Source organism: Gnatocerus cornutus, chromosome 4 (genome assembly GCF_029298725.1).
Source record: "Gnatocerus cornutus isolate USDA-ARS CGAHR chromosome 4, icGnaCorn1.1, whole genome shotgun sequence".
Taxonomy (NCBI): Eukaryota; Metazoa; Arthropoda; class Insecta; order Coleoptera; family Tenebrionidae; genus Gnatocerus; species Gnatocerus cornutus.
The window spans coordinates 2,543,340-2,570,742 of record NC_142236.1 but is presented as its reverse complement, the minus strand read 5'-3'; the positions used below and the strand labels follow the sequence as shown (position 1 = coordinate 2,570,742).

Sequence of the window (27,403 nt, the reverse complement as noted above, 5' to 3'; positions counted from 1 at the left end):
AAAACCATTTTTAATTGGTGTTGGTTAGCATAAAACAATAAGAATTTAAATAAATTTATAAAATACATGTCTTGGAGTCACTGTTTTTAATATCAATAACAAGTTAAACCTTGAAAAAACGAAAATAAAAGTCGTTAAAAACTCATTTACATAAAAGTTTAATAATTGGTGTGTAGTAGTAGGTAATAATGTAATAACTATAATATGTACTAATAATTTACAAGTACCGTATTGCCAGTTTTTTTGGCCTTTTCTTAGAAATCTATTTTAATTCAATGCCGGACTTGGATGAGTCAAAGCAGAAACATGGAAAAACATATAAAACTCTTTTTTTTTTCAATAATCCATAAAAGTATACTGCACTAAATAAAAAGTATTAAATTCGCCCCAGTTTTTGATATTAAAACCCTAAACCTTGTGAAATTGATAACGAAGCCGTAAAAACTAATTTTCACAAGACAAACAAACAAATAAAAGAAATTTTACTCAAATTCGCCTACAATAAAAACGCACAAACACTACAGTTCGAGACACTTGTGTCCGCTTATAATGACGTTTTCACTCATTTTAGCCCTTTTGTCATTCAGCGCAGCCTGGACGATTTGGAATTATTACCAGAAGCGCCGTCATTTATACCTCCACACGTCAAAACTCGACGGTCCATTGTCAATTCCTTTCATAGGCTCAGCCTTCTATTTCTTAGGAAACACAAAACGTATGAGACCACGCCAACTCCGCTTGACTCACTTTTGTTTTGTAGATATAGTCAACACTGTTATTTCCATGACGAAGAAGTATAAATCCCCGTGGAAAATCTGGTTGGGTGGAAATGTTTTTATTGTCTTGACAGAGCCTGAAGACGTCGAAGTCGTTCTCAAGAAGTATCTGGCAAAACCTGAAGGATATAAATTCGTGAATATGTTACTCGGAGAGGGGTTGTTTACAGGACCGGGTTAGGATTTTCGTGTTTTCTTAGCCCCTATACAGTATATTTGTAGTTGATAAATGGAGAAAACACAGGAAAGTCATTGTATCCACCTTCAGCATGAAGATTCTCAACAGTTACGTCGAGGCTTTTTCCAGAGAGTCCGAAGTTCTGGTCGAAGAACTGCAAAATTACGTTGGAAAAGGCATTTTTGATGCGATGCCACACTTGGCGGAAGTTGCAATGAGGATAACGTGTGGTAATTTTGAATTTACCGCCCTTTTTGTTCGTTTAAATATACATGTTGCGTAGACACTGTCATGGGGAATCCCACACGAGGAACCGATTATGTCCGGAAAATATCGAAGTTAGTCGATGTTCCATCATGTCAATCCCGACTAAATCACTTTTTCTAGCGCCTTGAACTTGGTCTATACCCGCATACTGCGACTTTGGTTGTACCCAGATCTAGTATGGAAACTGAGCTGGTATGGAAAAGAGTTTGACAGACTCTCAGCCGACATGAGGAAATCAATTGTCAAAGTACTAATTTTTAGCAACTCGTGAAAATTAGTCGGACCCTTACAAAATGACCACTTTTCTCACTTCTGGTGTAAAATACTACTTATTTTTTTAGATGGTTGCGGAAAAACAAATGAATCAGGAAACGGGCACGGAACGAAAACAGAAAGTTTTCCTAGACCACTTGATAGAACTTTGTCGTTCGGAAAAGTGGACCAATGAGGAGTTGATGGAAGAGGCGCAAACTATGGCGACGGCGGGGGTTGACGCCGGTAGTTTTCTCCCCAGTTTCGCTCTTATGTTGCTGGGGATGCACCCCCAAATTCAAGTAATACCGCCCTGATGACATTTAAACCACTGAGGTGAAATTCCAGGAAAAAGTTCACCGGGAGCTTGAAGGGATTTTTGGCAGTGACAGAACCATCACTAGTGAGGATTTAATAAAGATGGCGTATTTGGAACAAGTGATAAAAGAGACTTTGCGATTGTTTCCACTGACGGCTGTGATTGGCCGATTCGCAGATACTGACGTTTCTATCAGTACGAAAACTTTACAGGACCGTCTCGAAATGAATTTGAGTTTTTTTAGGGTCCCACACGATTCCCAAAGGGGCCAACTGTCTCATTGCAATCCTCTACATTCACACCAATCTGAAAATCTGGAAAGACCCTTTCAAATTCGATCCAGATAGATTTCTACCGGAAGAAATTGCTAAAAGACCTCAATTTTCGTATCTGCCGTTTAGCGCGGGGCCCAGAAGTTGCATCGGTACGTCCCTGATAATTTTTCCAGAGCCTACTCAGTTTTCCATAGGTTTTAAATTCGCAACGATGTCTGCGAAAACAATACTCGCGTCAATTGTTCGCAATTTCCGTATTTCGACAGATTTCAAAGACGTTTCGAACATCGAAACTACTCCAGGGGTGGTTTTAAAACCGGCGCAGGGGTGCAGAATAGCCCTCGAAAAGAGGAATATAAAAAATCCCCTAACAGGACACAAAGTCCTAGAAAATTAGAGTTGTATTGGCAGCAGTCTGTCAAAATCTTCTAAACAATATTAAATTGAATAAAAAAGTTAATATAGTTTTAATGTCAACAATTACCAACCCTTAAACAATAAAAAACTGATGAAAATAAAAGTGGTAATCACTCACGAGACGCCACTGGCGCGTCGTTGCCAAGCAACCAATTCAACAACAAACAACTGACGAGCATTCTTGGCAAAATGCAGAGATCTTTTTCAATTGTAGACGTAAGTTTCGTTTGTTTTCAACAAATTCCAATGTTTTATTTCAAGGACGACGACCCGGAGGACCTTGATGAGCAAATCCTGAAGAAGTACTCAGGGACGCGAAGAAACTCTCAAGAATTTGAAAAATCCATGCCGGAGCTAGTCCAGGTGGTAATTCCGCTCTTTTCTTTGTGTAATTTGTGGTTGTAGCCGTTGTCTCTTGACCACGTCTCGACTCCGCCCAGTGCCGGCCCCTCTGGTCGTAAGACCGTCCTTCGGTCCCGCCCATCACGCCTCTCCACGGATAGCGACGATAGTGATGAGGACAAAAAGAATGTTGTTGTGGGCGAGTACGATCCTAAAGAGTACGAGAATCTCGACGTCACTCCTGAGATTAAGGAGGTTTTTCAATACATCACGAAGTAGGTGTGGTTTGTAACGAGGGAGTGGCTAAAATGTCTTGTAGGTACATCCCGCAACCAATGAGTTTGGATCACAAATTTAGACCGTTCGTCCCTGAGTTTCTACCGGCGGTGGGCGACATTGACGCGTTCTTGAAGGTGGTGCCACCGGCTAAAGCAGTCTCGGGGGAGGAGTTTACGGGAAATAAGGACTTGGGATTGGTTGTTTTAGATGAGCCGGCGGCTAATCAGAGCGATGCGGCGTTACTACATTTGCAGTTGCGGGCGGAGTCTGTGAAAAGCACTCATGACAGCGATGTGGTAAGTACAAAATTTTGTTAATTTTGACATTGATTTGTTTATACAGGTAGTCAAAAAAGTCGATAATGTGGAAAAAAACGTTAAAATCATCGATAAATGGATCAAGGACATCTCAGCTTTGCATAAAAGCAAGTCGTTTCCGGCTGTCAGATATTCAGAGTGATTTTTTGTAATTTTGTTGTTTTTTTTTTCTGAGGTTGGTATTACAGGGCTATGCCGGACCTGGATGAGTTGATGCAGGAGTGGTCTGAGGACATGGAGAAACAGATGAAAGAGGAAGGATTTCCAGAGCCGACTGGGAATTTAGAGGACTATGTCGAAGAAGTGTGTGGAATTTTACATATTCCTGTAAAAAACAAAATCCATTCCCTGCACTTGTTTTTTTCGTTGTACGCAGCTATCAAGAGCTCTCAGTTATTTAAAAGTACGCAGATTGATAAGATTGAAGAAAATGATAATCAAGCTGTCACTGACCAGTTAGTTTTAGACTAAATTATAGATAAAAATTGTTCGAAGGACATTATTTTTATTGTACTTATCAGTAAAAGTGTGTTTTTTTCCGAGTTGTTTTTTTCTTGTCATTATAAATTATTCACAATTTTAAGTCAAATAACATTTTCCTTTCAATAGTCTTAATATGTTGTCGGTATTAACAATTTTCGGGCTTTTGGCGGCCATAGTCGCCGCCTATGGAATTCGGAATTACAATAAGAAACGTCATTTATACCACCATACGTCAAAAATAGACGGCCCACGTTCACTTCCTGTTGTAGGATCAGCCCTGTACTTCCTAGGAGACACCAAAAGTAGTAGGCTGTGGAAGTTTACCGTGACTCTCTTTTGTTTTGCAGATATAGTCAACAACGTCATTTCTCTAACAAAAAAGTATAAATCTCCGTGGAAAATTTGGTTGGGCGGACAAGTTTTTATCATTTTGACAGATCCAGAAGACGTCAAGGTGGCTTTGAATAAATGTTTGGGGAAGTCCCGGCAGTATAAGTTTGTCACAGCGTTGTTAGGCGAGGGGTTGTTTACAGGACCGGGTTTGAATTTTTCCTAAATTTAGACTAGCACTGAAATGACAATTGTAGTTGATAAGTGGAGGCGACACAGAAAGGTAATCATGACAACGTTCAATTTGCAGATTTTAAACAGTTACGTTGAGGTTTTCGCGCTGTATTCAGAGATGCTGGTGGAAAACCTGCAGAAATATGTCGGTGGGGGCATTTTTGACGTTTTTCCGATCATGGCTCAGTTCTCTGCAGAACTGACTTGCGGTAATTTCGAATTTTGCGGTTTTTCTTTAGGTTTAGGGGAATTTTGTAGAAACGACCATGGGAAGTCCCGCGACGAAAAACGCCGATTACGCACGAAATCTGGCAAAGTTAGTCGCTAAACACTGTAAACAGTTTGAGTCCGAACTATTTTTTCTAGCGCCATGGACTTGGTCTACAAACGAATACTTCGATTCTGGTTGCATCCAGATGTCTTCTGGAAAATGAGCTCTTCTTCAAGAAAGTTCAACAAACTGACAGAGAAGATGAGGAAATTTATTACAGAGGTACCAACGTAACGAAGTGAAAATAACTGTGCAGTAAAATGCACTTCCCGCACGCTTTTAGAGTATAGAAAGTCCTTTTAGATAATCATCGAAAAACAAAAGGAGTGTAAGGAGGAGAAGGAACAAAAGCGCAAAGGTTTCCTTGACCACTTGATCGAGTTTTGTAATTCTGATAAGTGGACAATTGACGAGTTGATGGAGGAGGTGCAAACTGTGGCGGCTGCTGGGGCGGATGCCCTTGGTTCCGTCCCTAGTTTCGCTCTTATGATGCTGGGGATGCACCCTCAGATTCAAGTAATACCGCAGTGATCACATTCAAGCCACTGACGTGAAATTCCAGGAAAAACTCCACCAGGAGCTTGAGGGTATTTTTGACAGTGACAGAACCATCACTAGCGATGATTTAAACAAAATGGTGTATCTGGAACAAGTGATAAAAGAGACTCTGAGACTCTTTCCAGTGGCCACTGTAATTGCCAGATCTGTGGACTCCGACATTTTCATGAGTATAAAAACTTTCCAGAAAACCCTGAAGATACTATCTGAGCTCTTCCAGAGTCCTACACGATTCCTGCAGGAGCCGAGTGTCTCATTGGAATCCTCCACATTCACAGAAACCCAGAAATCTACAAAGACCCTTTGAAATTTGATCCAGACCGATTTTTACCCGAAGAAATTGCGAAAAGACACCCCTATTCGTTTCTCCCGTTCAGTGCAGGGCCTCGAAATTGCATCGGTACGTCCCTGACTTTTTTTCAGTAGCGTGCTAACGGTTTCATAGGTTTCAAATTCGCAATGATGGCTATGAAAACTTCTATGGCGTCAATTGTTCGCAATTTCCGGATTTCCACAGATGTCAAAAGCGTTTCGGACATTGAAGCTGTTCCAGGAATCGTCTTCAAGTCGGCGAGGGGTTGCAGGGTGGCCCTGGAAAGACGATAAAAAATCCTCAAACAGTGACTTTAATATTTGAATTGCATTGGTAGCCTGTCTATAACAATTAATATCCCACATTATCAGCCCACTTATCGTTTTTTTATAATGCCTTCCTTTATACGTAATAGAAAATTGATAAAATGTACATAATAAAACCATTAGAACAATTACAGTTATAAACCTTGGGATAAAATTAACAGCCATGACAAAAAAAGCGACGCACAAAATAAAACTCCGATAACAACTGTATTATCTAAATTCAGCTCACAATAAAAAACGCACGATCACTAATTTTACTTTTAAAACAATCCAGCTGGTATTCGAATCGCTTACAATGTCGTTATTAATAATTATTATTGGTCTTCTGTCAACCGCCACAGGCTACGTGATGTGGTGCTACTACCACAAAAGACGTCATTTATACCACCACACGTCAAAACTCGACGGTCCATTGTCACTTCCTTTTATAGGATCAGCCTTCTATTTCTTAGGAGACACAAAAAGTAGTAGGCCGCGCTGACTTCCCCCGTTTCTCTCTTGTTTTTTAGATATAGTCAACAACATTGTTTCCATGACAAAAAAGTACAAATCCCCGTGGAAAATCTGGCTGGGCGGACAAGTTTTCGTCATTTTAACAGACCCCGAAGACGTCGAAATAGTTCTAAAAAAATGTCTGGAAAAACCCAAAGGTTATAAATTCGTGGAATCGCTACTAGGCGAGGGGTTATTTACAGGACCGGGTTCGTTTATTCGTTCATCAGAAACTTACAATAAAAAATTGTATGTTAGTTAACAAGTGGAAAAAACACCGGAAAATTATAATGTCGACGTTCAACATGGAGATTCTCAACAGTCACGTGGAGACTTTTTCGAAACACTCCGAAATTCTAGTCGAGACTTTACAAAATCACGTTGGTGAAGGCATTTTTGATGTTTATCCACACTTGGCGGAGGTTGGACTGGCAATCATGAGTGGTAATTTTGAATTTCCCGCCTCTTTTACTTCAGTAGAGTTTGTAGAAACAATCATGGGGATTCCCTCGACGAAACAAAGCGACTACGTCCGGAATTTAGCGAAGTAGTCACAGTCGCATGAAGTCCTCACTAAATCACTTCTTATAACTTGTAGCGCCATGGACTTGGTCTACACCCGCATACTACGATTCTGGTTGCATCCGGAACTTATCTGGAAACTGAGCTGTTATGGAAAAGAGTTCGTTAAACTTACAGACGAAATTAGAAGTTTCATTGTTAAGGTACCAACTTGAGGGAGTAAAACACGTGTTTTTTCACTGTTTTTCTCAGATGGTCACTGAAAAACAGTTGAATTACCGCCCAAAGAATGAGGAAGGACGAAAGCGTAAGGTTTTCTTAGACCACTTGATCGAACTTTGTAGTTCAGAAAAGTGGACCAATGAGGAGTTGATAGAAGAAACGCAAACCATGGCGGCGTCGGGGGCGGATTCCCTCGCTTCCATCCCTAGTTTCGCTCTAATAATGCTGGGAATGCACCCCCAGATTCAAGTAATACCGCAGTGATCACATTCAAACCACTGATGCGAAATTTTAGGAGAAAGTCCACCAGGAGCTGGAGACGATTTTTGACAGTGACAGAGCCATCACTAGTGAAGATTTAAACAAAATGGCGTATCTGGATCTAGTGATAAAGGAAACTCTGAGTTTGTTTCCAGTAACCACTGCGATTGGAAGATCCGTTGACAGCGACATCTGCACGAGTATTTTTCGCACTTTGGAAACTCGGGGAATTACCGGAATTTTTTAGAATCGTACACAATTCCACAGGGCGCGGAGTGTATAATCGGGATCCTCCATATCCACAGAAGTCCAGACATCTGGAAAGAGCCTTTGAAATTTGATCCCGACAGATTTTTACCGGAAGAAGTAGCGAAAAGGCACCAATGCTCGTACCTGCCGTTCAGCACAGGCCCGCGGAACTGTATCGGTGCGTTAAACATTCAAAAGTCATGTCGTAACTAACACCACCGCTGCAGTTTTGACGAATGAGAACTAACTAGTTGAGAAATTTGACAGTTTTCGAGCAAGAAATCGAAATACGTTCATGCCAATTTTGTAGGTTTCAAATTCGCAACCATGGCTATAAAAACAACCCTCGCGTCAATTCTCCGCAATTTTCGCATTTCCACGGACGTAAAAAACGTTTCGGAAATTGAAGCTGTGCCAGGAATCGTCTTCAAGTCGGCTGTGGGTTACAGGGTGGCCCTCGAAAAACAAAACCCTAATACCTAACATGTTACAGTTTTATATTGTTCACATGTCATAAATAAAATTAATACAAATTCTAATTATCCTTATATTAATAATATCTAACAAATGAATAAAAATTCTAAACAAAATCTCTTTACGATCAATTATGAGTTTTCAAGCTGCTACAGCTCTGAGAATCTTTAATAATCGGCGTGGACTCGCGTCTCTGCTCTTTAATATTATGCTCGTTCCTCAATGGCACACTTTCCCTCCTCGCGTTAATATGCGAAATGAACGACGGCGTGCTATTCGGAATGTTGCTCGGATATGTCAGATTCCCAAAATCCTTTTTATTCGCCACCTCCTTGATCGAAGTGAGCGTTTTACTCAACCAGGGCGGCCAACTGTTCTTCGCACTCGTCAACTCAATCTCGGTGGTCCTCAAACGGTGTACCAAATCCTACCAATTGCATCAAAACAAAGTAACTAAACTCGTTCAAAACTCACTTGATTACGACACTCGGCTTCGACTTGTGCTAGCTTGGTTTGGGCGAGTTCCAGCTCCAGTTCTCTTACTCGCTCCGAGCGGTTCTCCTCGTTGTCTTCCGTTTCTTTGGGTTCCAAAGCGCTGCTGCATTTCTCACACGTCGAAACCTTAAACTAAGAGAAAATTGGGGTACAAATGGGGGAGATTGGAGAGTTTTACTTTGAGATTCGCCAGTTCCGTCCGCACCGCATGCAACTGCGTGTCAAGTCTCTGCCGCACCAGCTTGTAGTCGTTGATGATTGTCATGTTGTTCTTCGTGTCCTTCTCAGCTTGTTCCACCTCCCGTTTCAACATGTCTTTGAGTTGCGAGATCTCATCCAGAAGCAACTTCCGTTCTTCTTCGTAGCGTGACAGCGTCAGCCGCAGCTGTTGGACTTCGTTGGCTTCACTCTCCGCGTTATCTGCAGCTTCTGAATCCAACATGATAATTTCCCAGCCGTCTAGAGGAGGTAACACACAGCTACTACTACGTTACAGTGTGGACACTCCTCGTTAGTTTGGGTTAGTCACAAAAGCGGCAAAAACTCACGCTAATGAGCTTTATCCGCCATTCAAATCTCCCGCGTTACCTTTCAGCGCGAAGTACTCCGCTTCGAACTTCCTCAACTTCTTCACTTTTATGCTGCACGCCGACTTGATCAACATTCGCGTGGAGTCTTCATTCCGACACTTCTTCGGCAATGACACGCGGAAGTATTTCAAAATTCCCTCGAAATCCAATTGAAGGAGATCTTTCATGTACGCCTGGGAAAAAAAAAACCAGTCGTACCAACTCAACGGAAGAAAACAGACTTACAGTTAAGAGCGCCAGCGCCACTTGAAACAACGTGTCGATGCCTTGAAGTAAAAACACGTCTATAATCTGAAAAACAAAATTAAGAGGAAACCGCGCGGTGAACAGCGTCAAAAACCACTGCGACGCAAACATGTGCGTCTCGACGTGATGATCGGCGAAGTGTTGCCACAACTGCGACAACTGCTCCTTCATCAAACAGTTAAGTTGGTACAGCCGCAAGTATAAATTGTCAAAGCCGTCTTTGTACAGATCTCTGAGACGGTAATCGTACATCAGTTTTACCAACACACAGAACGCCTGCTCTTCCGGCATCTATAACAACTTGACTTAAGTAAAAAAGCGCCATCTGTCGACACGTACGTGTAACAACAGCGTCGCTGCCAGGAAACTAAGACCTTGACAATAACCGACTTCGGAATCGTAGACGGCGTAGGCTTTACTGACTCTATAGAGCGAATCTTGCCCCAAGCCGCCTGCCTCTTTGAAGAAGTCGTGCGCTGGGAAAGTGCGGGCGATGTCGCGTTGGATGACGTTCTCGCAGCTGCTCTCCTGTGGGATAAAAACAATTGAAGGAAAGGCGGTTATTTTCCGGGACTCACTTTCGTTATGAGGAGGCGGTAGTTTTCCATCATTTCAGTGTTTTCCTCCACGCCTGCTAGACGCTGCCAGACTTCGCCACGGAGGGCTTCGGGAATTCCCGTGCGAACTAAACTCGCGAGTTGTTTAGGGGGCTGCTTTGTGGATTTCCAGCGGGTGAGGACGTCGGCCCAGCTTTCAAGGACGTCCTCGGAGCAGTCCTTGGACACCAGGCCGGTGCCGCTGAGGAGCGGCTCGTCGCCATCTGAACGAAATTTCACGAATTTCAAATGTGATAAAAACAAATGAACAGTGACCTAGTTGTGGAACAAAAAACCCCGAACTAGGTCACTGCGATAAGGACTAAATACCGGGTGAACCCGAATAAAGTGCAAAGATTTTAACCAGAATATCAGCAATCAAGAATATCATAAAGTGAGACGTCTGTTGGTGCGTGTGACGTCAGAGTGATGTGATTAACACTCTGAAGATTCGCCAGAGTGTTGTTGCGTTTATGAACTGTTTCCGTAATTATTTAAATGTTCGACAAATATGTAGGTACATCACCTAGATACATACAAAACGCAATTTTCGCAAAAATTCATGACTTAAAACTATGCCAAATTTCTGATATCGATATCTCGCTTATTTTTTGAGTAAACTTGAGTTATTATACATCAGTGTACGCGGAATTATCTGCAGATTTCAAATCTGGGATTTAAATTCAGATCCGACAACAAATAACCGAGTAATGGCTGATTAAAATTTTGAAAAGTTGATTTTCATTTTTTTTTCATTTTTCCTAATTTTTAAAGTTAAATATCTCAGAAACTATTAGAGATATTGAGATGCGGTTTGCGCCACCGTTTTTCTCGGCTCATTTTACGTTAGAAAATGTGCCTTAAAGCCCAAAATTCGATAATCGATTTTTCGCGAAAAAAAAAACCGACTCAAACGATGAAAAATTTTCAATTTTTTTATTTTTGGCCATAACTCTTAAACTGTTTGTCTGATCGATCTCAAATTAGGCCAGTAGATAGACCTCGAGCTCCTCTTTCGAATGATATAGAATACAAACGTATTAAACGTCGTTTTTACATTGAAAACAGTGATTGAAAATCACCCCAAAATTACCACTTTCAAACAGTTTTTGGCCAATGCCTCGTTTATTTCTCAGCCAAACTCAACAAATTTTGACTCACTTTACGCAGAATTTCACGCTGAATCCAAATCTGGAATTTAAATCCAGATCCGACAACAAATAACTGAGTTACGGCCGTTTGAATTTTTGGGTTGTCGCCAGAGGGCCAAATTTTTGAAGGTCCAAAACAATTCGTGCTCGATATCTCGAAAACTATTCCAGATATTGGAATGCGGTTTGCGGCATCGTTTTTCTCGCGATTTTTTACATAAGAAATAGTTTTAGATTTTCCAATAATCGAAAGTTGCAGTTTTTCGCGAAAATTCTTGATTAAAACTATGCCAAACTTCTGATATCGATATCCCGCGCTTATTTTTTAGAGTAAACCTAAGTTATTTAACTTTTATTGCCTATTTCAATTTTGATAATTTGTTTGAAAATATTTTTTTATAAAAGTAGAACATTTCTGAATCAAGAAAATTACTATCTTCCAAATTATGGAAAAAAAATATGGGTCACAATTTAAAATAAGAAAGTTGAATATCGCCCAAAATATACCAAGACATTTAGAAACACTCTAAAATCATTAGCTTATAGTAAATTAAAACCCATTTAAACCATTTTAAAATTTTTCGAAATCGGTTCATAAATAAAACTTACATAAAGACAACGCCTGCCGTTTTTAAAAATCACCCTGTATATTGGGATTAAAATCCTTGCACTTTATTCGGGTTCACCGTGTATTTTGTTTAGCGGGTGAGATATTGAGAACTCACCTGAATTGTACTCCTCTTTGGGCGTAATGGTATCAATGGACGTAATACTCGGCGACTGTATTAAACTGGACAGATTGAGATTCAAATTAAGTAAGTTCTTGTCCAACTCTCCCGACGTCTCCATGTTCAACACTTCATAATAAACGTCGTTGAGGTCTCCAGCAACCACCTACCACAAAAACAAAGTATAATCGCACCAATCGCAGCCGATAAACAAAGAAATTTCCGTCGAGACTAAAAAACTAGCTTCTGATAACACTTGAGGTCATCAATTGTGTTCTAGTTATTCCCTTACCTCCTTGAGATTCAAAAAGAACTGTTGAACCAACGACCTCTTCTGGAAATACCAGAAATTTCGCTCGTTTTGTCCAAAAACCCGCACTGGCGTCTCGATTTGGAACCTTACAGGTTCCTGTATTCCACGAATGACTAGATCCACGGCTACGGTCATGTATTGCTTTGTGTCTTTGGGCGTCTCCACGTTCAGCGGCTCGAAAGAGGGCTCCGTGGGGTCCCAAGCGGCCGAAATGAGAGTACAATTACGATCAACGGTGACATTATTCGACGGCTCTTTCTCCTGCAAAACCCTACTAACTTGGGTGGTCTGTGGGGGCTGTCTTACCATTTCCAACAGCTGCATGTCGGAGTGGCGCACGTGCCTCCCCGGCGCCACCAGCACCCCAAAACACCTCTCGATGTGCAACTGAGGCCCATTATCCGACACCTGTCTGATACTCAAACACAACTGCTTCTCCAAATTCGTCTTCAACTTGAAGCCCCCTCTGTCTTTCCCAACCACCGAAAACGCCCCCTAACAACCACCTTAGCAACTTTGCAACGAAAACAAAACACTCACCTTCCCGTCGTCCTCTTTGATTTCAAGGCTCACTTCGAATACGTACATCAAAGTCCTCGCTTCGGGTAAGGTGGTGATAGATCCGGTCATATCGACGGCCGACGTCACGGAACTGCTCATGGATCGCGGGACGCGTTGGAAAGCCTTCGCAAAACACCCTAGAAATGACAGTATTGATTCAATGAGGCGCCAAGAGGTATCGATCGGTGATTAGTCACCTGAGACTCTAGAAACGGCTTCGGCGATGTCGCAACGGAAAACATGGCACTGAAAGATGGCGGATTCTTGCGTGTCGCCGTGCGACCACGTGAAGGCGAAGCAACCGGACTCGCTGCTTTCTATGGCACCGCGAGCGTAGAATAAAATCCGGTGGATCTCGTAGCGCGAGATCACCGAGCTGGAGCTGGCGTCGTACAGCCTGCAAGGAATTTGAATTGTAGCGCTTTGATTTAGGGACTTTTGGGTACAGTTGCCCACACTGGAATTTTGCAAGGTTGGTCGCACTTACACGACAAATCCCTGCGACGAGCATGGCACGGAAACCGAAACTTTGATCCCTAGTTCCGAACTTTGTTCATTTAATATGGTCATATTACGTTGAATTTCTGCCTCCGACTTGGGGGCGTTGATGGCCGCCGCTCCCAAATACGTAACACCAGCGAAAATCGTACAATCTTGGTCGATATCTGAAACTAACAGAAAAAAATTTAAAATGAATTCCGCGAGGAAGTGTTACCACAAAAACAACAAAACCACTTGATGAACCTCATCATAGAGACTATTGAACACCTACTTGATTTTTTCATGAGTATTGTTGAATTGAAGTAGGCTGGGAAATGGGGGTGCGGCGATTGTTTTGTGGTGATTTTAAGAGAAATTAAGATATTTTTTCGCTGGTAATAACGTTTTTATGATAAGTGAGTTTATTTTCCATTGTGGCGGTTTTATGTTTGTAATAAAGATGAAGTGGCAGCACTGATATAAAATTGTATTGTTAATTCATGGCGCGTTTAAATAACAAATTCAGTCGTGCGTGTTTAAATCTGTTGTCTGTTTCCTGTCAATGGAATTTAGTTGTTAGATAGGACCCAATGAAAAACCGTACTAAAAATAAAAGCACTACATAAAAACAAATGAATCACCTCCCAGTGGACTTGATGAACAACTCCAAGGTCACCTTTCTGTTTACAACCAGATAAAAACAACAACATTACCTTCATCTTCTTCAATGGGCTCCTGTTTGACCGCATCCTGTTTTTCCCCCGGGGAATCCGCATCCCTAGTCAGGGGGTCCTTCCCTGGCTCCACCAGACACCCGTAAAAAGTCGAGTGCCCCACTTTCTTCAGATTGGTGTCCTCCATGTTTTCCTGGAGGACCTCCGTCAGTGCACTCTTCAACTCATTCAGATCCCCGCTTTTGATATCCAATGTGGGTGTCTTGTTCGCCCCTGGCTTATCACCCACAAAGTCGAACTCTTCGCTCGTCGCCACCGATTCGTTGGATTTCACACTGAGACTGTCTTCCATTGTGGGGCTGCCAGTTACGCGCTCTCTGAAACTGACATTGTCTCACATTATCGCGAACGAGGACTTATTGACAGCGGCGTGACGAGAGCGCACTCATTGCGGAGAAACAAAGGTTCAGCGAGAAATTGTGTAAATAATCGAGAAATGTCACAACTGTCAGAGGTGACGTTTGACGGTTGGTTTTGTTTTGGCAGGGCCGCCAACCTTAGAACAAAAAATTACTGGGCAATGTACACTGAAAGGGGGCGATTTTGGGGCGTAGCCCCCGGAGGTTTTCTATTATTAGTCAGTAGGTGAATAAGAGTCAGGTGACTGACATTTGAGCGCGGGCTGTCGCCCCCAGAAGCACTTTTTATTATTCCCCTGGGTCGTGGGGTGGTGTTGATCTTTTGTTTTTGTTATTGATGCTGGTACAGTAGACTCTCGATAATTTGAAGTTTTTTCCGGTTCCCTCGATAAATTGAAAGATTTCAATGTATTTTGGTACCATCGTTAATAGGATCCAAGGCCGCAATTACTGCAGCAGTAGAGAGCCCATTTTTTCTAGTGGCTTGGGAGATACTTAATAACTCGACCAGAATTAAATATTTTTATCTGAAAATTTCAACTTTTTTTCATTATTTATGTAAAAATGTACCTTCCAAATTTGAAAACATTTCATGCAGTAGTTTTCTTTAAAAAAATCCCGAAAATCACCCTTTTTAATTAGGGGACTTCTTAAACTATTGTTTATTTGATTTTTTTTTCTCCTTCTCCCGATTATTTGAAACACCATTTTGAACTGATTCCAGATTCCTTGAGTTTCAAATTATCGAGAGTCTACTGTACCTGCATTTCCAATTTCTAGTAGACTTGTGAAGGGATGAAGTAGCGTGGAAAAAGGAAAAATAATGGTTTCCTACATTTATTTCTTTATTTAAATAGGCTAAGCACTGATTATTTCGTTAAAATACAAAATAAATTGTTAGCGTTAAAGCGGGGTTTCCCCCGATTTAACGTAGACACGTAAAAGTCACACGCTCCTATTGCAATAAACTTAACTTAAAATATTGCAAATTCCTAACTATAAACCGACGTGTGAAGCTAACCAAAGACACACTGTACACGATACAAAATAGTATACGGTTTGTGTTAGTATACAGATTAGGGAGACAACTCCTGGGCGTGCATGGGGTCGTACCCGCAGCTACTGGCGTCGTATGCCGAACTCTGGTCATAGGCGGACCCCATGGAATATCCCATGGAGTCCTGCGGAGGTGCCGGGGACATCATCGGCGTTGGTGTTCCGCTGTAGGGCGACGCCCCCGCGGCCTTTTTTGCCGCGTAGAGATTCGCCTCTTCTTGGGCTTTTCCTATGTTTTTCTTGTAACGGATCCTCTTGTTACCAAACCAGTTGGAGACTTGGCTGACTGTGATTCCGCATTTTCTCGCGAGCTCTTCTTTAGCCTCTTCAGAGGGGTACGGATTGGAGAGGTGCGAGTAAAAATACTCGTTTAAAATCTCCGACGCTTGCTTGCTGAAGTTGCGTCTTTTTCGGCGAGCGTCCAGGAAGCGCGACCTCAGGATCATAACTGCCTCGCAAGTTGATTGTTTAAGTTGCATTTGAATGGAGCTGAACTTCTTGTGGATGATCTGCACCATGCGCTCGATCTCCTTGGGGGTAATGGGGCGCGTCCTAGACTGCTCCCTCAAGAGATTCATCACGTGCGTGGTAAACTCGTTGCAAGCCTGTTCGTACTTCTCCAATTCCTGGTGGTAGATCTGTCGTATCTGCGCCAACTTGGCCCTGTAGTCGCTGTGTTCAATGGCATTGTCTGGTTGCCCCGCCTGTGCCGCCGCCGACCCCGACGCTGCAGCCCCTGCGCCGCCGCCCTTCTCAGGCCCCGCCACCCCTTCAGCTATCAACATATTATCCAGTCGCATCAACTGCGGGTCTGGGGGCTCCTCCTCCTGCGTGTTCCTCAAACTCAAAACTGTCTTCTCCTTGATCTCACACAGCACCGAAAACAGCGCCGGCTTCATCCTGTGACAATTCAGCGTGTGTTTCCTCGCCTGGGCCTCATCGAGGCTCTGATCGGTGATGTTCATGATTTGCTGCAGGATCTCACCGATGTCCTGCTTGCGGGGCTCATTTTCACCCCCTGACTGCGCGTCTTGATTCATGTAGGGCTGCGGGGGCATGAGGCCGCCACCTGTGTGGCCCATCATTCTACCGGGGTCGTCCATGGGGGCTTACTGACACTAGCAACAAAATGCGATAATGGACGCGATGACAGTATACGTAAACAAAGCGGGGAAACGTTTTTGGGAACGCTAGTAGCGGGGCGTGCGCGGGAATTTCGGTTTTATGGATCCGGCGCGCGGGAATTTGGAAGTTTTGGGAAGAAAAATGGGAAAACTCACCTGGAAAAGTGACGACGCACAACTGTCAAAATGTCAAAATTAAAACAATTGCCACTGTTGACGCGCGGTTGGCAGCAGTTTTGCACCAAAAAAATCAAAAGTGGGCGAAAATTCAAGCATTTCGACTCTTCCAGAGCCGGATTCAAGTGAATTTATAACAACACGACAGTTTCGGCCTGGTTTTAGTGGTCTTAAAGTTACGTAACACTTGCAAAGGCCCCCATTTGGTAACTTTTTCGGGGGTTGGCTACTCTGCTCCCACTTTTTTTCTGTTGTATTTATTAAAAAAACGGACAAAAATAGTGCCGTTGTTTGTTTGTTTGTAGTCCTATCGCGTTATTTAGTGTTGCAATCTAAATTCGAATTTTATTCAAATTCAAGCGATTACAGTTACCGCCCTTGCCGGCGGTGCGCATGCGCGTTCCCCCTCCAGCTTTCACTCTCGTCGCACGCCGCTGCTGGTCTCTACACCGCCGTGTTCTTTGTGTTCTTCACCCTTCATCTTCGCCGATTTTCCGTACAGGGCCCCCCTAGCCCCCATTTCACTCCTCGGGCGGTGTCCCCCCGGTCTCATCCCCGTTTTTTCGCGTTTCCCGGGAGGTAAAGCCGGCTGCTGGTCCCCACCAACAGCTGTCCATCGCGATTCGCGATTGTTTTTGCGTATCGTAATCGCAGGAGCCTTGTAAATATTTGTTGAAAATGTTGTCGTGCCATTGTCTCAACGTTGTGATCGAAACTGAAGGTGACTTGCAGAAGGTCACGGCCGAAACGTTGGGGCTGTCTGAAGAGGAATCGGAAGATAAGTTTTTCGAGGTAGGCCGGGGAACAAAAGGTTTGACAGTTCGGAGCTCACTTTGTTTTTTCTCGTGGAGTGAGAGATTTATACAAGTTTTTTTCCAGGATGTGCGACAAGTTGAGAAATTGATTAATATTAATAAGGCTCATTCGGGGTTGATTCAAACTAGAAATGTAGGCTCGTGGGTTGTTCATTGTTGTATTAATTGTGGTGTTCATTCGCATGCAGTTCATCGAGAAAAAGGGGCTTCCTGTATCCTCGTCAACTCCAAACTGTTTGTAAGTAGCCCACACTGTGCCCCACCAACGATCAACACTCGTTTTTCAGACCAAGGACTCAATAGACAAGTTGAAAAAGAGCCCCCATTTCTCGAAATCATACAAAATCGTCATCAATTCGGACGAAATTATCGACGACAACTTGATCGCCAATTCCTGTAAGTTGGGGCGACGTAACCTCAATTTTTGGTACTAAGGGGGTTTTTGGTAGATCTCCCCAGCGACGTCGAGAATGTCATAAGGGGGCTGAAACAAATCGCCGCTGAAGCCCTCAAAACTGAAGCGGCTGCGGTAGAACAGAGAATCAGACAATTCACCGATGCGGAATACAACAAATTGAGCGATCTAAGGGAGAAAACTTTCAAGGAACAACAAATTCTAACCAAGTAAGCCACGGGAGCGAGCGCCTTTTTTTAGTTCCGGCTATTTATAGCCACCTCACCTGAAAACCGCTAGATCTAGAAGGCGCCGGGTTGCGAATCCCACGCGACTTGTAAACGAACTTAACAAAAGAACGTCGCCGTGGTGGTTTGGCACAAGTCTAGTGGAATCTCAACCGGTCATTTTTTTCATTTTTATTTCCTGATTATTCCGTCACTTGTTTACTGGAAATTCAGTTAAACAAAATCCCGTCAAGGCCCCATTTGCATGTAATTGACATTTAAAATAGCCGCGACTAAAAATAGCAGTTAAAAAGCGCGTAAACAAACTATTCGCTTTTTTTGCACGTTACGTCATCCCACGTTATTTTAATTGCTCGCTTATCAATTGTTTTTGTTTGTCCGCCATTTTATCTCCAACATGGCGCCGACCAAGGAAATGAACCCCGCCTCCGAAATCTCGCTTTTGACGCATTTTATCTCGTTTCTAATAAAACATCGTTATCGCTTCTAAATTTAAATCGTTCCAGAGTAATATTTAACAGCAACTCAAACAACGTGAAACCCGCTAGTACAAACCCGGGAATGTCCAACCCCCAAGGAATGCCCTCCAGACTGAACGAGCCATTAGCAGCGGGTAGTGTCAAGTCCACAAGTCCGAAAGTTGTAAGTGATTGGTTGATTTCGTAATCCCTTGTTGTAACTCCTCCTTTTAGGTGAAACCCTCCCAACGCCATACCCCCAAGCGCCAGAAGAGCTGTCCGATTGGTCATGTGAACTCGCTAGACTGCGAGGGGTTGTTTGAGTTTGAAGGCGGGGACGATTTTCACTCCGGAACGGGTTCGGAGGTGGAGGAGAGCGATTTGGATGAGACTGTGCGTGAAGAAGGCGTGAAAATCCCTAAACGTGGGAGTGGCAACGCGACAATCGCCAAGTCGCTGCCAATGAGCATCCCGGCGTTCTTGCAACCGAGGCGGAGCTTTGAGGATATTGAAGATGACCCGTGCGCGGAGCCGAGTACAGACATAGCTGCCAGTATTAAAGCTTTGGCGCGGAGTGTACATGGAGATCCAGTTTTCGGGGATCTACCCAAACCGAGATACACTTATATTTAATCTTCCAGAGTTCTTCCTAAAGTTTAAGGGGTTTTGTTGCTTGACACGTTGTGGTTGTGAGGCGGAGATTGGAATTTATTTTTGTACAAAAGTTCCTGGAACTATATAGCAGACTGCACTTGTACCTTGAGGCCAGTAAAAGTGACTGGGCAGCTTTAAAGCGAGGCTTTCTCGGCAGGAATTTCGACTACTTTTCTGAGGTTTAGTTTAGTTATGTTTGTGACGATATCGTCGATGATCTGTTAATTTTAGGCGTTTTTTACTCTACTTTGTATAGGAAACAATTGCCATCGCTCTTGAGTTTACGAAAGAAACTAAGTGTACAATTTCATAGTTTGTAAGTTATTTTTAAATTGTGAAAATAAAGTACGAAAAGTTACCAACGCCACCACTTTATTAACCTTTTGGTCAACAGTCAATCAAGCAGGGGATGACAAGAGTGAAGTGATTTAGTCCGCGGTCCGCTACATTTACACTAATAAAGAACGAAAAGTTATAAACACGACTATTTTATTACACCTTTTACTTCACAGGAACATTCGCGAGACTCTTAGCCAACACAGCCCCCTTCTGGGGCACCATCAAAGGCACCCCCTTGTAACAAGCCCTCAGATCGCCATCAGTGTGCAAATCCGGCGCCACCGTCTCAAATATCTTCTTTTTGGGGTTCATAACAGTGTCCGGTTGTCGCGTGTACCCCTCACAGTGTACATGTTCACCAGGGACGCACCCCGGGGGTGGGATCAGCACTTCAACCCCTTTTTCGCTACTGGCGCACATCACCATCGCCTCTGAAGTTATCCCGCGCATCTACAACCCAAAATAAGCCCCTGAAAACGACGAAAACAACTTACTTTGACTGGTTTGAGATTGCACAAGAGCATAACTACGCGGTCTCGGAGCTCTTCAATGGGGACGTGCTTCACCAAACCAGAGCAGACAGTTCTTGGCTTGTCTTCCCCACAGTTGATCTTCAAGACGTAAAGAGAGTCGGCGTCGGGGTGTCTTTGCACATCTTCGACTTTCGCGATGCGGAGGTCGAGTCGGCCGATATCCACAGGGGGCTCCCTCGAAGGTGGGGCTTCCTTTGCTTTCTTTTCTTTTTTAGGCTTGGCTTCTTTCGCGGGCTTCTCTTGTTTGACCACGGGAGTCTCCGGGGGCTCCTCTTTCACTACCGAAGCGACGACTTTCTGATTGGGGACCGGAATCTGTTTAATTCCATTCTTAACCTCCAATTGCACCAAACGGGCCTTCGCCTCCTCCACAGCGAGCAGAAGTCGCGCGTTCTCTTCCCGCAACTCTTTCGCGAGAAGGTGGTTATACTCACTATTCAAAAAGCTCAACTAAAATCAATGAAATAAGCACGTTTTGGGGCACCGGAGCAATCTAACCTCATTTTTCAACACTTGAATCGTTTGCTTGGCGGACTCCGCGTTCTGCTTAATTCGATCAATTGATGACATCTTCAAAAAGTTCCGGGCGAAAAGTCTGAAAAAAGCGGCCCCAGGGTGAAAAAAAGACATCGAAACCGTCATTTTTACTAACCTCAAAGTTTTGACACCTGTCACTTTGACATTGACACATTGACAGAGTTGAGAGGTAAAGCCCCGCGTAGAGAAAGTCTAAAGGGTACTTTACACAATATTTTATTAAAAATTAAAAACTTAACAAAATGTTACACGGGGGCGTCTAGAAGAAACCACGACGAGCGAGCCTCCACGGCTTCTTGTCTAACAATCCGTTTTTTGTCATCAATGGCCTTACCTAAGACCGACAAAACTTGTTGTTTATGAACTAGAAGTTTGTACACTGGGAATGCCGACGTGCAGGCTTCAAGACACTGCACGGCCAGTACTCGAACTTTCTGTAACAAGACAATTAACACCAATAAGAGGTTGAGGAAGACTAACCATGGACTTTTCGAAAGTTGCCAGTTCCAAAAAGCGCGTCAAAAAGTCGGACAGTTGTTCTTCTATACACTTCTCCTGGTTAACGATAAAGTCTTTAATTATTCGTAGAATGACGAAGAGGATCTCGGGCTCTTCGCATTCATCCAAACAGAGAACCACAAGTTTAGAAATCTAAATAAAATGAAGTGTAAAATCAGAAAAAAAATTGTTGGAGATTACTTTTTTGAATTGTAACAGCACCACCTGTCTTGGGGCGCTCTCCAGCAAATACCCTAACGCCGCCAAGTACGACTTCAACTCAGGTCTGTAATTCAGACACAGTTTGTTGGTAACAACAGTAAAAAACTTCTGCTGATACAGTACAGTCCTAACACAGTGACTTTTTGTGCTCAAAGACTCAAAATTGTCGTTAATAATAACACGGAAACACGGCGCTGCCTTTTCATCACTCTCTAAAAGTGCCAATAACTAGAAAAAAGTGAAAATTTTAGTTCCACGCCAACTTACTTTCTCCGTCCAATCATTAGCTAACGGGTGATTTCTCATAACTAACGCCTTAACAATCCATGATAACAACTCCAAGTCCACCTCCTTGAACTGACTTAAATAAGCCAATAGCGTGGCTTCCACGTGACACTTGTTTAGGATGTTACCCAATAGCTGCGCGGCTGTGGTTTTGACAAGTCCGGTTGCTCCGCCCACTACACGTGTCAAGTCGTTTAGAATTTTATAGTTAAAGTCGACGTTTGGTCGTAGGCGGCACAGAAGGCCATCAATCACAAAAACACGACGAGGAGTGGCCAAGTCTGTTGAAAAATTTAGAATAATCTCCTTTTGGCGCTCACTTGATTCTCTCCCAATTATTGTTTTTAGAACCAAAGCGATACCAACCATGGTTTCCACGTCTAGGTTATCTTCGTGGGTTTGAGCCCACTCAATCAGACGCTTCACTGTATTTTTTCTTAACAAAACAGTCTGAATTCCATCATTTTCCTTCTCAGTTATTCGTGTCAAAGTCTGTATGGCAACCCGACTTAAGTCAAGGTCACTACTTAAGTACCTCAGAACTGTATCTATAACGACCTCGGTGAAGTTGTCTTGGGCGGCTATGACATTCAAGGCATTGAAATAACTCCTCAGACTGTCATCGTGTGTTAATTCAGTGTCAAGAATCAAGCGCTCCTTGACTTCGGCGGAAAAATTTAACGCGAGCGCTTCGAAACAATCAAGCATCGGCAGTCTAATTTCGTAGGAAGGGCTCAAAATCATACTCCTCAGACTGTCATAAAGAGAAGCTCGAACGTCATTGGTCAGAAACCGACAGAGGTGTGTCAATCCTTCAAATCCAACGCCTCCCAATTGGTGGTTTTCGTCACGTGACGCTTTGAGACACAGAACAGGAACATGCGCCAAATCCGAGCTGATCTCGTCATGGTAGCCAACATAACGAATGAAAAAGGCGACTAAAATTTTCAAAACCGCCGCTTTATGGACCGCCGTCATCGTAATATTAAACGTGTTGACTAGAATTGGGACAATTTCTCTAGTTATTTGCTCGGAGGCGGTTGGCGACGCCGCCGCCACACTTAGTAGAAGTTTAGACGACGACTCAAAAAGCTTAGAGTCTGGAATCAAGTTGCCTTTGAGTGTATCGCAGAGATCTTTCAGAGTCGCCTTGTAGTTGGGATCGTCCGCCATTTTTTTCAAGATGGCGGTCAGAGTAGTAAGAGCAGCCTCTTCTAATGGCGAATTTGGATGACTAAACACTTCTTTTTGAATTTGCGCCCATATCGAAGGGGCGTGGCGAAAAAAAGCCTCGCCCTCAAACGTTAGACTTCCCAGTTCTAAGAGCTTCAACGAGTCTAATTTTGCGATTTCCAGGGAGGAGTCGAGTTTTTCTAACGCTAGAGGAAAACAGAATTCTGCGAACTGAGGGAGCGCTGTGAGGCAGGGGGCTAAAGATGTGGCTAACTTCTCTCTGGTGATACCCTAGAATTTAGAGTGAGTTTGAGGAGTTGGTTTTTTGGACGTACATTGGGATCCTGCGTCGGCGCTTTAAAGTCGACGGGAAAATAACATGCGAGGACTTCAAACGCTTCTTCTGATAAATGCCCCAAAGTCACGGTTTTGAGAAATTTTGGGAACCACTGGAATAAGAATAGCAGGTTTTTTGGGTTTCTCTCGCCATCGACTGCGGAAATGACGCCGTAAACGAAGTCGTACTCCATTTTACACAATTCTATAAAAAAAAGACAATGGGGGCTCATGTAAAATTCGCGTTTTTTACCAGAAGGGCATTTTTCCAAAAAAACGTCAAAAATCAGATAAATGCTAAATCTATCCTGCTCCTGTTGTTGCTGGCAGGGCACATTATCAAAAAGCGCCTTCAAAATCTGACTGGCAGCCCCCTCAGGGAGATGTGCGAATTTGCTCACAGCCAAAACTCCCCCCAGAACTGCCGGAATTACCTAAAATTAACCTTTAATCTGTTTCTAATCAAAACCACTCTCACCTGGTGCTGATCTTTGAATCTGTCGGCGTAAAAAGCGCAAATAAATTGGAGCTGTTTCTCATCTAAATGGTTTTGGGGCAACTCTTCCAGGACCTGGGTGAGCACCCACGTCCCCAATTCGCGGTTATTGGTTACTGTGTCAACCAAAAGGGGCCCCAGTTCCTCCACCAGCGTCGCAATAGTAAAACCTCCAGTTTTTATCTCTGAAAAGTGAGGTTATGTTTTGACAGCGCGAGTTTTTACCTTACGATTCGATAACTGGGCGCACTTCTTGTGGAATTCGACGTCTTTGTACGAGAGTTGCTTGATTTGTTCGATTATATCTCCAATCGTGTCCATTTTAAAAAGATTTCTTGAAAACTATTAAGATAACCTCACTTTTGTCATGCTACAGATGACAGTTCAAATTCCACTAAAGTTGTACCAATCAGAAGTGGCGTGGAAATTGTGAATTACAAAAAACGACAGGACCGTACTCCGATTTTTTATTAGAGATAAAATAACAAGTAATTGACGCAAATCAGTATTGTTCGCCCATCATCATCACAACCAGTCCTGTCCACCCGGTAAAGGGCCTGCAGCCGCTTCCTTCGCCCGTCTCGTCGTTGTATTGCTCCCATAAGTACCCAGTTTTGTAGTACTGCGCCATCACGTTCGCAATAACGTTGGCTCTTAGCTCCTGGTACAATTTCTCGGACTTTTCTTTGTACGGCCCGTCCGTGTTGGCATAGTAATGCAAAGCTCTCACTGCTAAGAAGTTGATATTGATCCAGATCTGACCGCGCCAATATGGCGGATCGTGCTCGGTATTCCGCTTCATGTAAAGTGGAGAGTTCTTCGATAAAGATCGCAATCCGTAGTTGGTCCAGAGCAGCTCTGGATTTCTTAAGTCGTCTAGAATCTGGCCCAATTTCAACGAGTCTGGATCTACGATTTGTAACAAAAAGGGGAATAAACTGACGTAGCCAAACATCGAGTCCACCAATCGGTACTCGGGATTCTTCAAAGTCACTCGAATCATCTCCATGTTTTGCGTCTGCGACCTTGGAAGAGGTTTCGGCCGTTTCAGCTTGACAGAATCAGTGTGATAGCCGTAGTCCGCGTACCGCGACGCGTAATTCGACCAATGGAGATTGTCCAAGTTGAGATTGTCTTTTAGATATTCAGCTGTTTGTTCGTACTTAAACCCATCACGGTCGAGTAACGTGGCCAACTTCGCCAACGTATCCGCGGCTATCGCGATCCAACAGTACAAATCCACGTGGTACTCGCTCTCGGTTGGATGGGAGGAGCGAGGATAATCGTCCAATCCCGACGTGAGCGTTTTTGGATTCAATTCGCGGTTCGTGAATGGGTCACGCCCACGCCACCGGTATGTACCCACTCCTGAGCCTTTCTGGGTGGTGTTGAACCAGGCAAACCACGCCTGGAGGCGGGGATACAGGCGTTCCAGCGTCGCTAAGCGACTTTCTGTCAACTGGTCGTAGTATTTCCTCAAAATGTACTGTAAAGTTAGGAAGAAAGTCGGTGGATTCGCGTTGGTGTTCCGCTGCACGACAAACTCTTCGGGTATTTTCGCCAAAGCTTCCACGCCCAGGATTTGTTCTCGGGGGATCCACCCCTCGACGTTCATTAAATCGAACCAATGACTGATAATGTCCAGTTCAAGGTCGATATCCCACGTGCCGATCAAGAATCCATGGAAGCCCTCGTCCCAGAGGAACCCGCGCGGGAAGAAACTTCGTGATGGGACTGCGGTGTACAAGGGGGCGCGCCAGTAATGAACTGGCTCTTTTGTGTAAAAACTTTGGACTTTTGAAGTGCCGAAGAAGTAACCGATGCCGCCGACCATGTTGCTGAGGGCTGCCTGCGCGAAGGATATTTCCCTAAGGCCGTATCTGCAAACACACTTTATGGGGTTTGTGTTTTAGGGGGATGAGTACCAACCCTCGCTTTTTAAGCCCGAATGTGTCTTCAAATCGCTGCGTGAAGCGGACTTGATGCCAGGACAGGGCTTTCGAATATGTGTCCCCCACTAAAGTGTCTTGACGAGTCCCGAAACTTCCAGATTCGAAGACCACGTCGACTGTGAAGGGAACTTTACCCGTAAGCTGGATGGCGATGAAGTTCGGCTCTGTCTGAGACAAGAAGGAAGTTGCAATGAGTCAAAAATAGAGAGTGGGGTACCTTTCCAATTCCTGCTTCCGGGAGTAGTTCTCCGGCTAAAACGATTCTTCTGGGGGCTGTCGGTTTGTCCTGCGCCAGCCTCAAAGACGCCACCACCGTCTCCTTCAACAAGTGCAGCCCTGGGGCCACAGTACTCAAAAACGACTCATGCAAAACGCCCCCTGAATGATTCGTTAGTTTCATCGTAAACTCCCCCAAACCCGAAGTCTCCCCTTTGATCCCCGTCAACTTCGTGGCGGAGTTGGTCAAAGAAATGTACCCTTTGGTCTCTTCATCCAGAGCAGTGTACCAAACTAAAGAAATCTCTTCATCAGGAACCTTCTGGCTCTTTAAGTTACCCTAAAAACAGTCATGAGCTCAAGTCAAATATAATGAAAGAATACTTTGAAGTCCACGGCAATTCTAGCCGTCCAGTCGCCCCCATGCGACCCCCCCAATCTCTTAACAAACGAAGTGTTGATAACAAGAGCCCCATCGATAATTTGTTGGACCCCGAAAGAAGCCCCATCGTGCTGGAGCCACCCGTACTTCTCCAACCCGTCGCCTTGTTCGCACCAGTGGCGGATCCCGTCGCCCCCAGGGCGTAGTCTCTTAGGAAAGTACCACATTAAACCAGTCACGAGAGACGTGGGGTCTCTCGTCTTCAACCCAAAGTACAGTCCGGGTCTGTAGGAGCCCCAAAACTGCTCGGGGACTTCCAAACCGCTGCGCGCCACCATCTAAAATTGATAGTTATTCACTGAAAACAACAAAAAATGGGGCAACCTTTTTGTCATCAAACGGGGTGTTCACACGCGTCTCCAGGTACCCCATGTACCCCAAAGTCACCGCAATTCCCAGGACGATACATCCGATTATTTGTTTCCAGTATGATAAAAGACTTATGGTTTTCATTGCCTTGTTGTTGGTAGAATTGCTTCCGTTGCTGCTACTGCTGTTGGTACCTTTGTCTTGTTTCGGGTCCCCGGAGCCTTGGGTCCTGCGCTGCCGGGCCATTTTTGAGGTTAGAATCCTAAAATTTCACCCAATGCGGTGATAATCAAAACGGGGGCTTCAGATGATTACACGCGCATTTCTCAGTCTAAATTCCACGTTTCCTGTTCGTTGGGACACGTAATTTATCGTTTTCTGGCTATTTCTTTTATTGACATTCTGTCATCTGTCAAAATTTCTAGATAAGATAAATTTAAAGATAGCAGTGGAGAAAATATCTGCAAAGGCTCGTGGGGCAATTTTGGGTCTATTTTAGTCAGTTTTATGTTTTTTTTTTGAGATTTGGGGCAGTTTTATCGGTTTTTATGTAGGCAACCAGCAATACAATCTCACATTGTGTCGTGTCGGTAGGGTAGCTCTCTGTATCCTGCACTCATGTTTTTTGCCTTTAAAAAATCAATTTAGTAATAATTTAACTATATTTTGTTCCTAAACTCATTTATGCTGCATTGCAAAGGTGAGGAACCGCAATTTCGTTTTTTTACA

At 43.7% G+C, this 27,403-nt stretch overlaps 11 protein-coding genes across 17 annotated transcripts; 6 read left to right on the top strand and 5 right to left on the bottom strand.

Moving 5' to 3' along the window:
- Positions 1–66: 66 nt before the first annotated feature.
- LOC148175967 (cytochrome P450 4C1-like) lies at positions 67–1,560 on the top strand. The gene is made up of 8 exons (XM_088035008.1): positions 67–82; positions 177–190; positions 259–352; positions 436–538; positions 588–952; positions 999–1,184; positions 1,238–1,292; positions 1,342–1,560. The coding sequence occupies exons 1-8, from the start codon at positions 67–69 to the stop codon at positions 1,490–1,492; spliced, it is 984 nt and encodes a 327-aa protein (XP_087891134.1). The 3' UTR covers positions 1,493–1,560.
- On the top strand, positions 1,497–2,464 carry LOC148175966 (cytochrome P450 4C1-like). Its single transcript, XM_088035007.1, has 4 exons — positions 1,497–1,775; positions 1,822–1,987; positions 2,037–2,216; positions 2,262–2,464. The coding sequence occupies exons 1-4, from the start codon at positions 1,563–1,565 to the stop codon at positions 2,462–2,464; spliced, it is 762 nt and encodes a 253-aa protein (XP_087891133.1). The 5' UTR covers positions 1,497–1,562.
- Positions 2,465–2,624: 160 nt separating this feature from the next.
- Positions 2,625–3,961, top strand: IFT46 (intraflagellar transport 46). 2 transcript variants are annotated; one of them, XM_088034329.1, is made up of 6 exons: positions 2,625–2,694; positions 2,746–2,847; positions 2,890–3,101; positions 3,146–3,401; positions 3,448–3,560; positions 3,611–3,961. In XM_088034329.1, the coding sequence occupies exons 1-6, from the start codon at positions 2,674–2,676 to the stop codon at positions 3,891–3,893; spliced, it is 987 nt and encodes a 328-aa protein (XP_087890455.1). In that variant the 5' UTR covers positions 2,625–2,673; the 3' UTR covers positions 3,894–3,961. The 2 variants fall into 2 exon arrangements, with proteins under 2 accessions (XP_087890455.1, XP_087890454.1); XM_088034328.1 differs by having other exon boundaries at positions 2,625–2,700.
- A 50-nt stretch (positions 3,962–4,011) lies between these two features.
- LOC148175964 (cytochrome P450 4C1-like) lies at positions 4,012–5,979 on the top strand. 3 transcript variants are annotated; one of them, XM_088034052.1, is made up of 10 exons: positions 4,012–4,207; positions 4,253–4,444; positions 4,493–4,518; positions 4,567–4,678; positions 4,728–4,785; positions 4,836–4,962; positions 5,044–5,256; positions 5,303–5,468; positions 5,519–5,698; positions 5,744–5,979. In XM_088034052.1, the coding sequence occupies exons 1-10, from the start codon at positions 4,039–4,041 to the stop codon at positions 5,902–5,904; spliced, it is 1,404 nt and encodes a 467-aa protein (XP_087890178.1). In that variant the 5' UTR covers positions 4,012–4,038; the 3' UTR covers positions 5,905–5,979. The 3 variants fall into 3 exon arrangements, with proteins under 3 accessions (XP_087890178.1, XP_087890177.1, XP_087890179.1); XM_088034051.1 differs by having other exon boundaries at positions 4,493–4,678; XM_088034053.1 differs by lacking the exon at positions 5,744–5,979 and having other exon boundaries at positions 4,493–4,678; positions 5,303–5,431; positions 5,486–5,684.
- A 178-nt stretch (positions 5,980–6,157) lies between these two features.
- LOC148175963 (cytochrome P450 4C1-like) lies at positions 6,158–8,166 on the top strand. The gene is made up of 9 exons (XM_088035006.1): positions 6,158–6,401; positions 6,447–6,638; positions 6,688–6,873; positions 6,919–6,976; positions 7,028–7,154; positions 7,204–7,422; positions 7,469–7,634; positions 7,682–7,861; positions 7,994–8,166. The coding sequence occupies exons 1-9, from the start codon at positions 6,233–6,235 to the stop codon at positions 8,164–8,166; spliced, it is 1,470 nt and encodes a 489-aa protein (XP_087891132.1). The 5' UTR covers positions 6,158–6,232.
- GAPcenA (GTPase activating protein and centrosome-associated) lies at positions 8,164–14,568 on the bottom strand. Of its 3 annotated transcripts, none has more exons than XM_088034262.1 (14): positions 14,031–14,568; positions 13,325–13,508; positions 13,035–13,234; positions 12,817–12,974; positions 12,583–12,771; positions 12,256–12,534; positions 11,961–12,129; positions 10,067–10,308; positions 9,828–10,016; positions 9,468–9,779; positions 9,241–9,415; positions 8,831–9,111; positions 8,632–8,784; positions 8,164–8,584 (listed from the first exon to the last, which is right to left on the bottom strand). In XM_088034262.1, the coding sequence occupies exons 1-14, from the start codon at positions 14,341–14,343 to the stop codon at positions 8,285–8,287; spliced, it is 3,144 nt and encodes a 1,047-aa protein (XP_087890388.1). In that variant the 5' UTR covers positions 14,344–14,568; the 3' UTR covers positions 8,164–8,284. The 3 variants fall into 3 exon arrangements, with proteins under 3 accessions (XP_087890388.1, XP_087890389.1, XP_087890387.1); XM_088034263.1 differs by having other exon boundaries at positions 12,256–12,537; positions 13,325–13,502; XM_088034261.1 differs by having other exon boundaries at positions 12,256–12,537; positions 14,031–14,565.
- A 669-nt stretch (positions 14,569–15,237) lies between these two features.
- On the bottom strand, positions 15,238–16,837 carry exd (PBX homeobox extradenticle). The gene is made up of 2 exons (XM_088034652.1): positions 16,747–16,837; positions 15,238–16,584 (listed from the first exon to the last, which is right to left on the bottom strand). The coding sequence occupies exon 2, from the start codon at positions 16,567–16,569 to the stop codon at positions 15,487–15,489; it is 1,083 nt and encodes a 360-aa protein (XP_087890778.1). The 5' UTR covers positions 16,570–16,584; positions 16,747–16,837; the 3' UTR covers positions 15,238–15,486.
- Positions 16,838–17,343: 506 nt separating this feature from the next.
- Positions 17,344–19,694, top strand: PRAS40 (Proline-rich Akt substrate 40 kDa). Its single transcript, XM_088033839.1, has 6 exons — positions 17,344–17,559; positions 17,647–17,820; positions 17,870–17,978; positions 18,032–18,206; positions 18,731–18,866; positions 18,917–19,694. Exons 1-6 carry the CDS (start codon positions 17,446–17,448, stop codon positions 19,313–19,315), a joined length of 1,107 nt encoding a protein of 368 aa, XP_087889965.1. The 5' UTR covers positions 17,344–17,445; the 3' UTR covers positions 19,316–19,694.
- Positions 19,695–19,808: 114 nt separating this feature from the next.
- On the bottom strand, positions 19,809–20,952 carry AIMP1 (aaRS-interacting multifunctional protein 1). Its single transcript, XM_088033841.1, has 4 exons — positions 20,861–20,952; positions 20,707–20,803; positions 20,170–20,658; positions 19,809–20,125 (listed from the first exon to the last, which is right to left on the bottom strand). The coding sequence occupies exons 2-4, from the start codon at positions 20,776–20,778 to the stop codon at positions 19,838–19,840; spliced, it is 849 nt and encodes a 282-aa protein (XP_087889967.1). The 5' UTR covers positions 20,779–20,803; positions 20,861–20,952; the 3' UTR covers positions 19,809–19,837.
- Positions 20,946–24,145, bottom strand: Mms19 (MMS19 nucleotide excision repair protein). Of its 2 annotated transcripts, XM_088033838.1 has the most exons (8): positions 23,986–24,145; positions 23,738–23,940; positions 23,513–23,693; positions 23,259–23,464; positions 21,733–23,214; positions 21,445–21,693; positions 21,226–21,396; positions 20,946–21,179 (listed from the first exon to the last, which is right to left on the bottom strand). In XM_088033838.1, exons 1-8 carry the CDS (start codon positions 24,074–24,076, stop codon positions 20,991–20,993), a joined length of 2,772 nt encoding a protein of 923 aa, XP_087889964.1. In that variant the 5' UTR covers positions 24,077–24,145; the 3' UTR covers positions 20,946–20,990. The 2 variants fall into 2 exon arrangements, with proteins under 2 accessions (XP_087889964.1, XP_087889963.1); XM_088033837.1 differs by having other exon boundaries at positions 23,259–23,693.
- Positions 24,146–24,206: 61 nt separating this feature from the next.
- Positions 24,207–27,142, bottom strand: GCS1 (mannosyl-oligosaccharide glucosidase). Its single transcript, XM_088034480.1, has 5 exons — positions 26,690–27,142; positions 26,308–26,643; positions 25,925–26,263; positions 25,685–25,875; positions 24,207–25,635 (listed from the first exon to the last, which is right to left on the bottom strand). The coding sequence occupies exons 1-5, from the start codon at positions 26,918–26,920 to the stop codon at positions 24,258–24,260; spliced, it is 2,475 nt and encodes an 824-aa protein (XP_087890606.1). The 5' UTR covers positions 26,921–27,142; the 3' UTR covers positions 24,207–24,257.
- Between the last annotated feature and the right edge of the window lie 261 nt (positions 27,143–27,403).

Bases quoted from the DNA above. Each gene is read 5' to 3' on its own strand.
- GAPcenA (XM_088034261.1), bottom strand. From the start codon at position 14,343: ATGGAAGACAGTCTCAGTGTGAAATCCAACGAATCGGTGGCGACGAGC. The intron at 13,509-14,030 runs GTAATGTTGTTG...TTTTTCTGTTAG, and splicing joins GCCCATTGAAGAAGATGAAG to TTTCAGATATCGACCAAGAT. The intron at 9,416-9,467 runs GTAAGTCTGTTT...TTTTTTTCCCAG, and splicing joins TGGCGCTGGCGCTCTTAACT to GCGTACATGAAAGATCTCCT.
- Mms19 (XM_088033837.1), bottom strand. From the start codon at position 24,076: ATGGACACGATTGGAGATATAATCGAACAAATCAAGCAACTCTCGTAC. The intron at 23,941-23,985 runs GTAAGGTAAAAA...CTCACTTTTCAG, and splicing joins GTGCGCCCAGTTATCGAATC to AGATAAAAACTGGAGGTTTT. The intron at 23,215-23,258 runs GTACGTCCAAAA...TCTAAATTCTAG, and splicing joins CGCCGACGCAGGATCCCAAT to GGTATCACCAGAGAGAAGTT.
- LOC148175967 (XM_088035008.1), top strand. The intron at 353-435 runs GTATACTGCACT...TTGATAACGAAG, and splicing joins TTTTTCAATAATCCATAAAA to CCGTAAAAACTAATTTTCAC. The intron at 1,185-1,237 runs GTAATTTTGAAT...CATGTTGCGTAG, and splicing joins TGCAATGAGGATAACGTGTG to ACACTGTCATGGGGAATCCC.
- exd (XM_088034652.1), bottom strand. From the start codon at position 16,569: ATGGACGACCCCGGTAGAATGATGGGCCACACAGGTGGCGGCCTCATG.
- AIMP1 (XM_088033841.1), bottom strand. From the start codon at position 20,778: ATGTCATCAATTGATCGAATTAAGCAGAACGCGGAGTCCGCCAAGCAA. The intron at 20,659-20,706 runs GTTAGATTGCTC...CATTGATTTTAG, and splicing joins TTCAAGTGTTGAAAAATGAG to TTGAGCTTTTTGAATAGTGA. The intron at 20,126-20,169 runs GTAAGTTGTTTT...TTTGGGTTGTAG, and splicing joins GCAATCTCAAACCAGTCAAA to ATGCGCGGGATAACTTCAGA.
- IFT46 (XM_088034328.1), top strand. From the start codon at position 2,674: ATGCAGAGATCTTTTTCAATTGTAGAC. The intron at 2,701-2,745 runs GTAAGTTTCGTT...TTTTATTTCAAG, and splicing joins GATCTTTTTCAATTGTAGAC to GACGACGACCCGGAGGACCT. The intron at 3,402-3,447 runs GTAAGTACAAAA...TTGTTTATACAG, and splicing joins GCACTCATGACAGCGATGTG to GTAGTCAAAAAAGTCGATAA.
- GCS1 (XM_088034480.1), bottom strand. From the start codon at position 26,920: ATGGCCCGGCAGCGCAGGACCCAAGGCTCCGGGGACCCGAAACAAGAC. The intron at 26,644-26,689 runs GTTGCCCCATTT...TATCAATTTTAG, and splicing joins CCCCGTTTGATGACAAAAAG to ATGGTGGCGCGCAGCGGTTT. The intron at 26,264-26,307 runs GTATTCTTTCAT...GACTGTTTTTAG, and splicing joins GAATTGCCGTGGACTTCAAA to GGTAACTTAAAGAGCCAGAA.
- LOC148175963 (XM_088035006.1), top strand. From the start codon at position 6,233: ATGTCGTTATTAATAATTATTATTGGTCTTCTGTCAACCGCCACAGGC. The intron at 6,402-6,446 runs GTAGTAGGCCGC...CTTGTTTTTTAG, and splicing joins TTTCTTAGGAGACACAAAAA to ATATAGTCAACAACATTGTT. The intron at 7,862-7,993 runs GTGCGTTAAACA...CCAATTTTGTAG, and splicing joins AGGCCCGCGGAACTGTATCG to GTTTCAAATTCGCAACCATG.
- PRAS40 (XM_088033839.1), top strand. From the start codon at position 17,446: ATGTTGTCGTGCCATTGTCTCAACGTTGTGATCGAAACTGAAGGTGAC. The intron at 17,821-17,869 runs GTAAGTAGCCCA...CTCGTTTTTCAG, and splicing joins TCGTCAACTCCAAACTGTTT to ACCAAGGACTCAATAGACAA. The intron at 17,979-18,031 runs GTAAGTTGGGGC...GGTTTTTGGTAG, and splicing joins CAACTTGATCGCCAATTCCT to ATCTCCCCAGCGACGTCGAG.
- LOC148175964 (XM_088034051.1), top strand. From the start codon at position 4,039: ATGTTGTCGGTATTAACAATTTTCGGGCTTTTGGCGGCCATAGTCGCC. The intron at 4,445-4,492 runs GTTTGAATTTTT...TGACAATTGTAG, and splicing joins GGGGTTGTTTACAGGACCGG to TTGATAAGTGGAGGCGACAC. The intron at 5,257-5,302 runs GTAATACCGCAG...GTGAAATTCCAG, and splicing joins GGATGCACCCTCAGATTCAA to GAAAAACTCCACCAGGAGCT.
- LOC148175966 (XM_088035007.1), top strand. From the start codon at position 1,563: ATGGTTGCGGAAAAACAAATGAATCAGGAAACGGGCACGGAACGAAAA. The intron at 1,776-1,821 runs GTAATACCGCCC...GTGAAATTCCAG, and splicing joins GGATGCACCCCCAAATTCAA to GAAAAAGTTCACCGGGAGCT. The intron at 1,988-2,036 runs GTACGAAAACTT...GAGTTTTTTTAG, and splicing joins AGATACTGACGTTTCTATCA to GGTCCCACACGATTCCCAAA.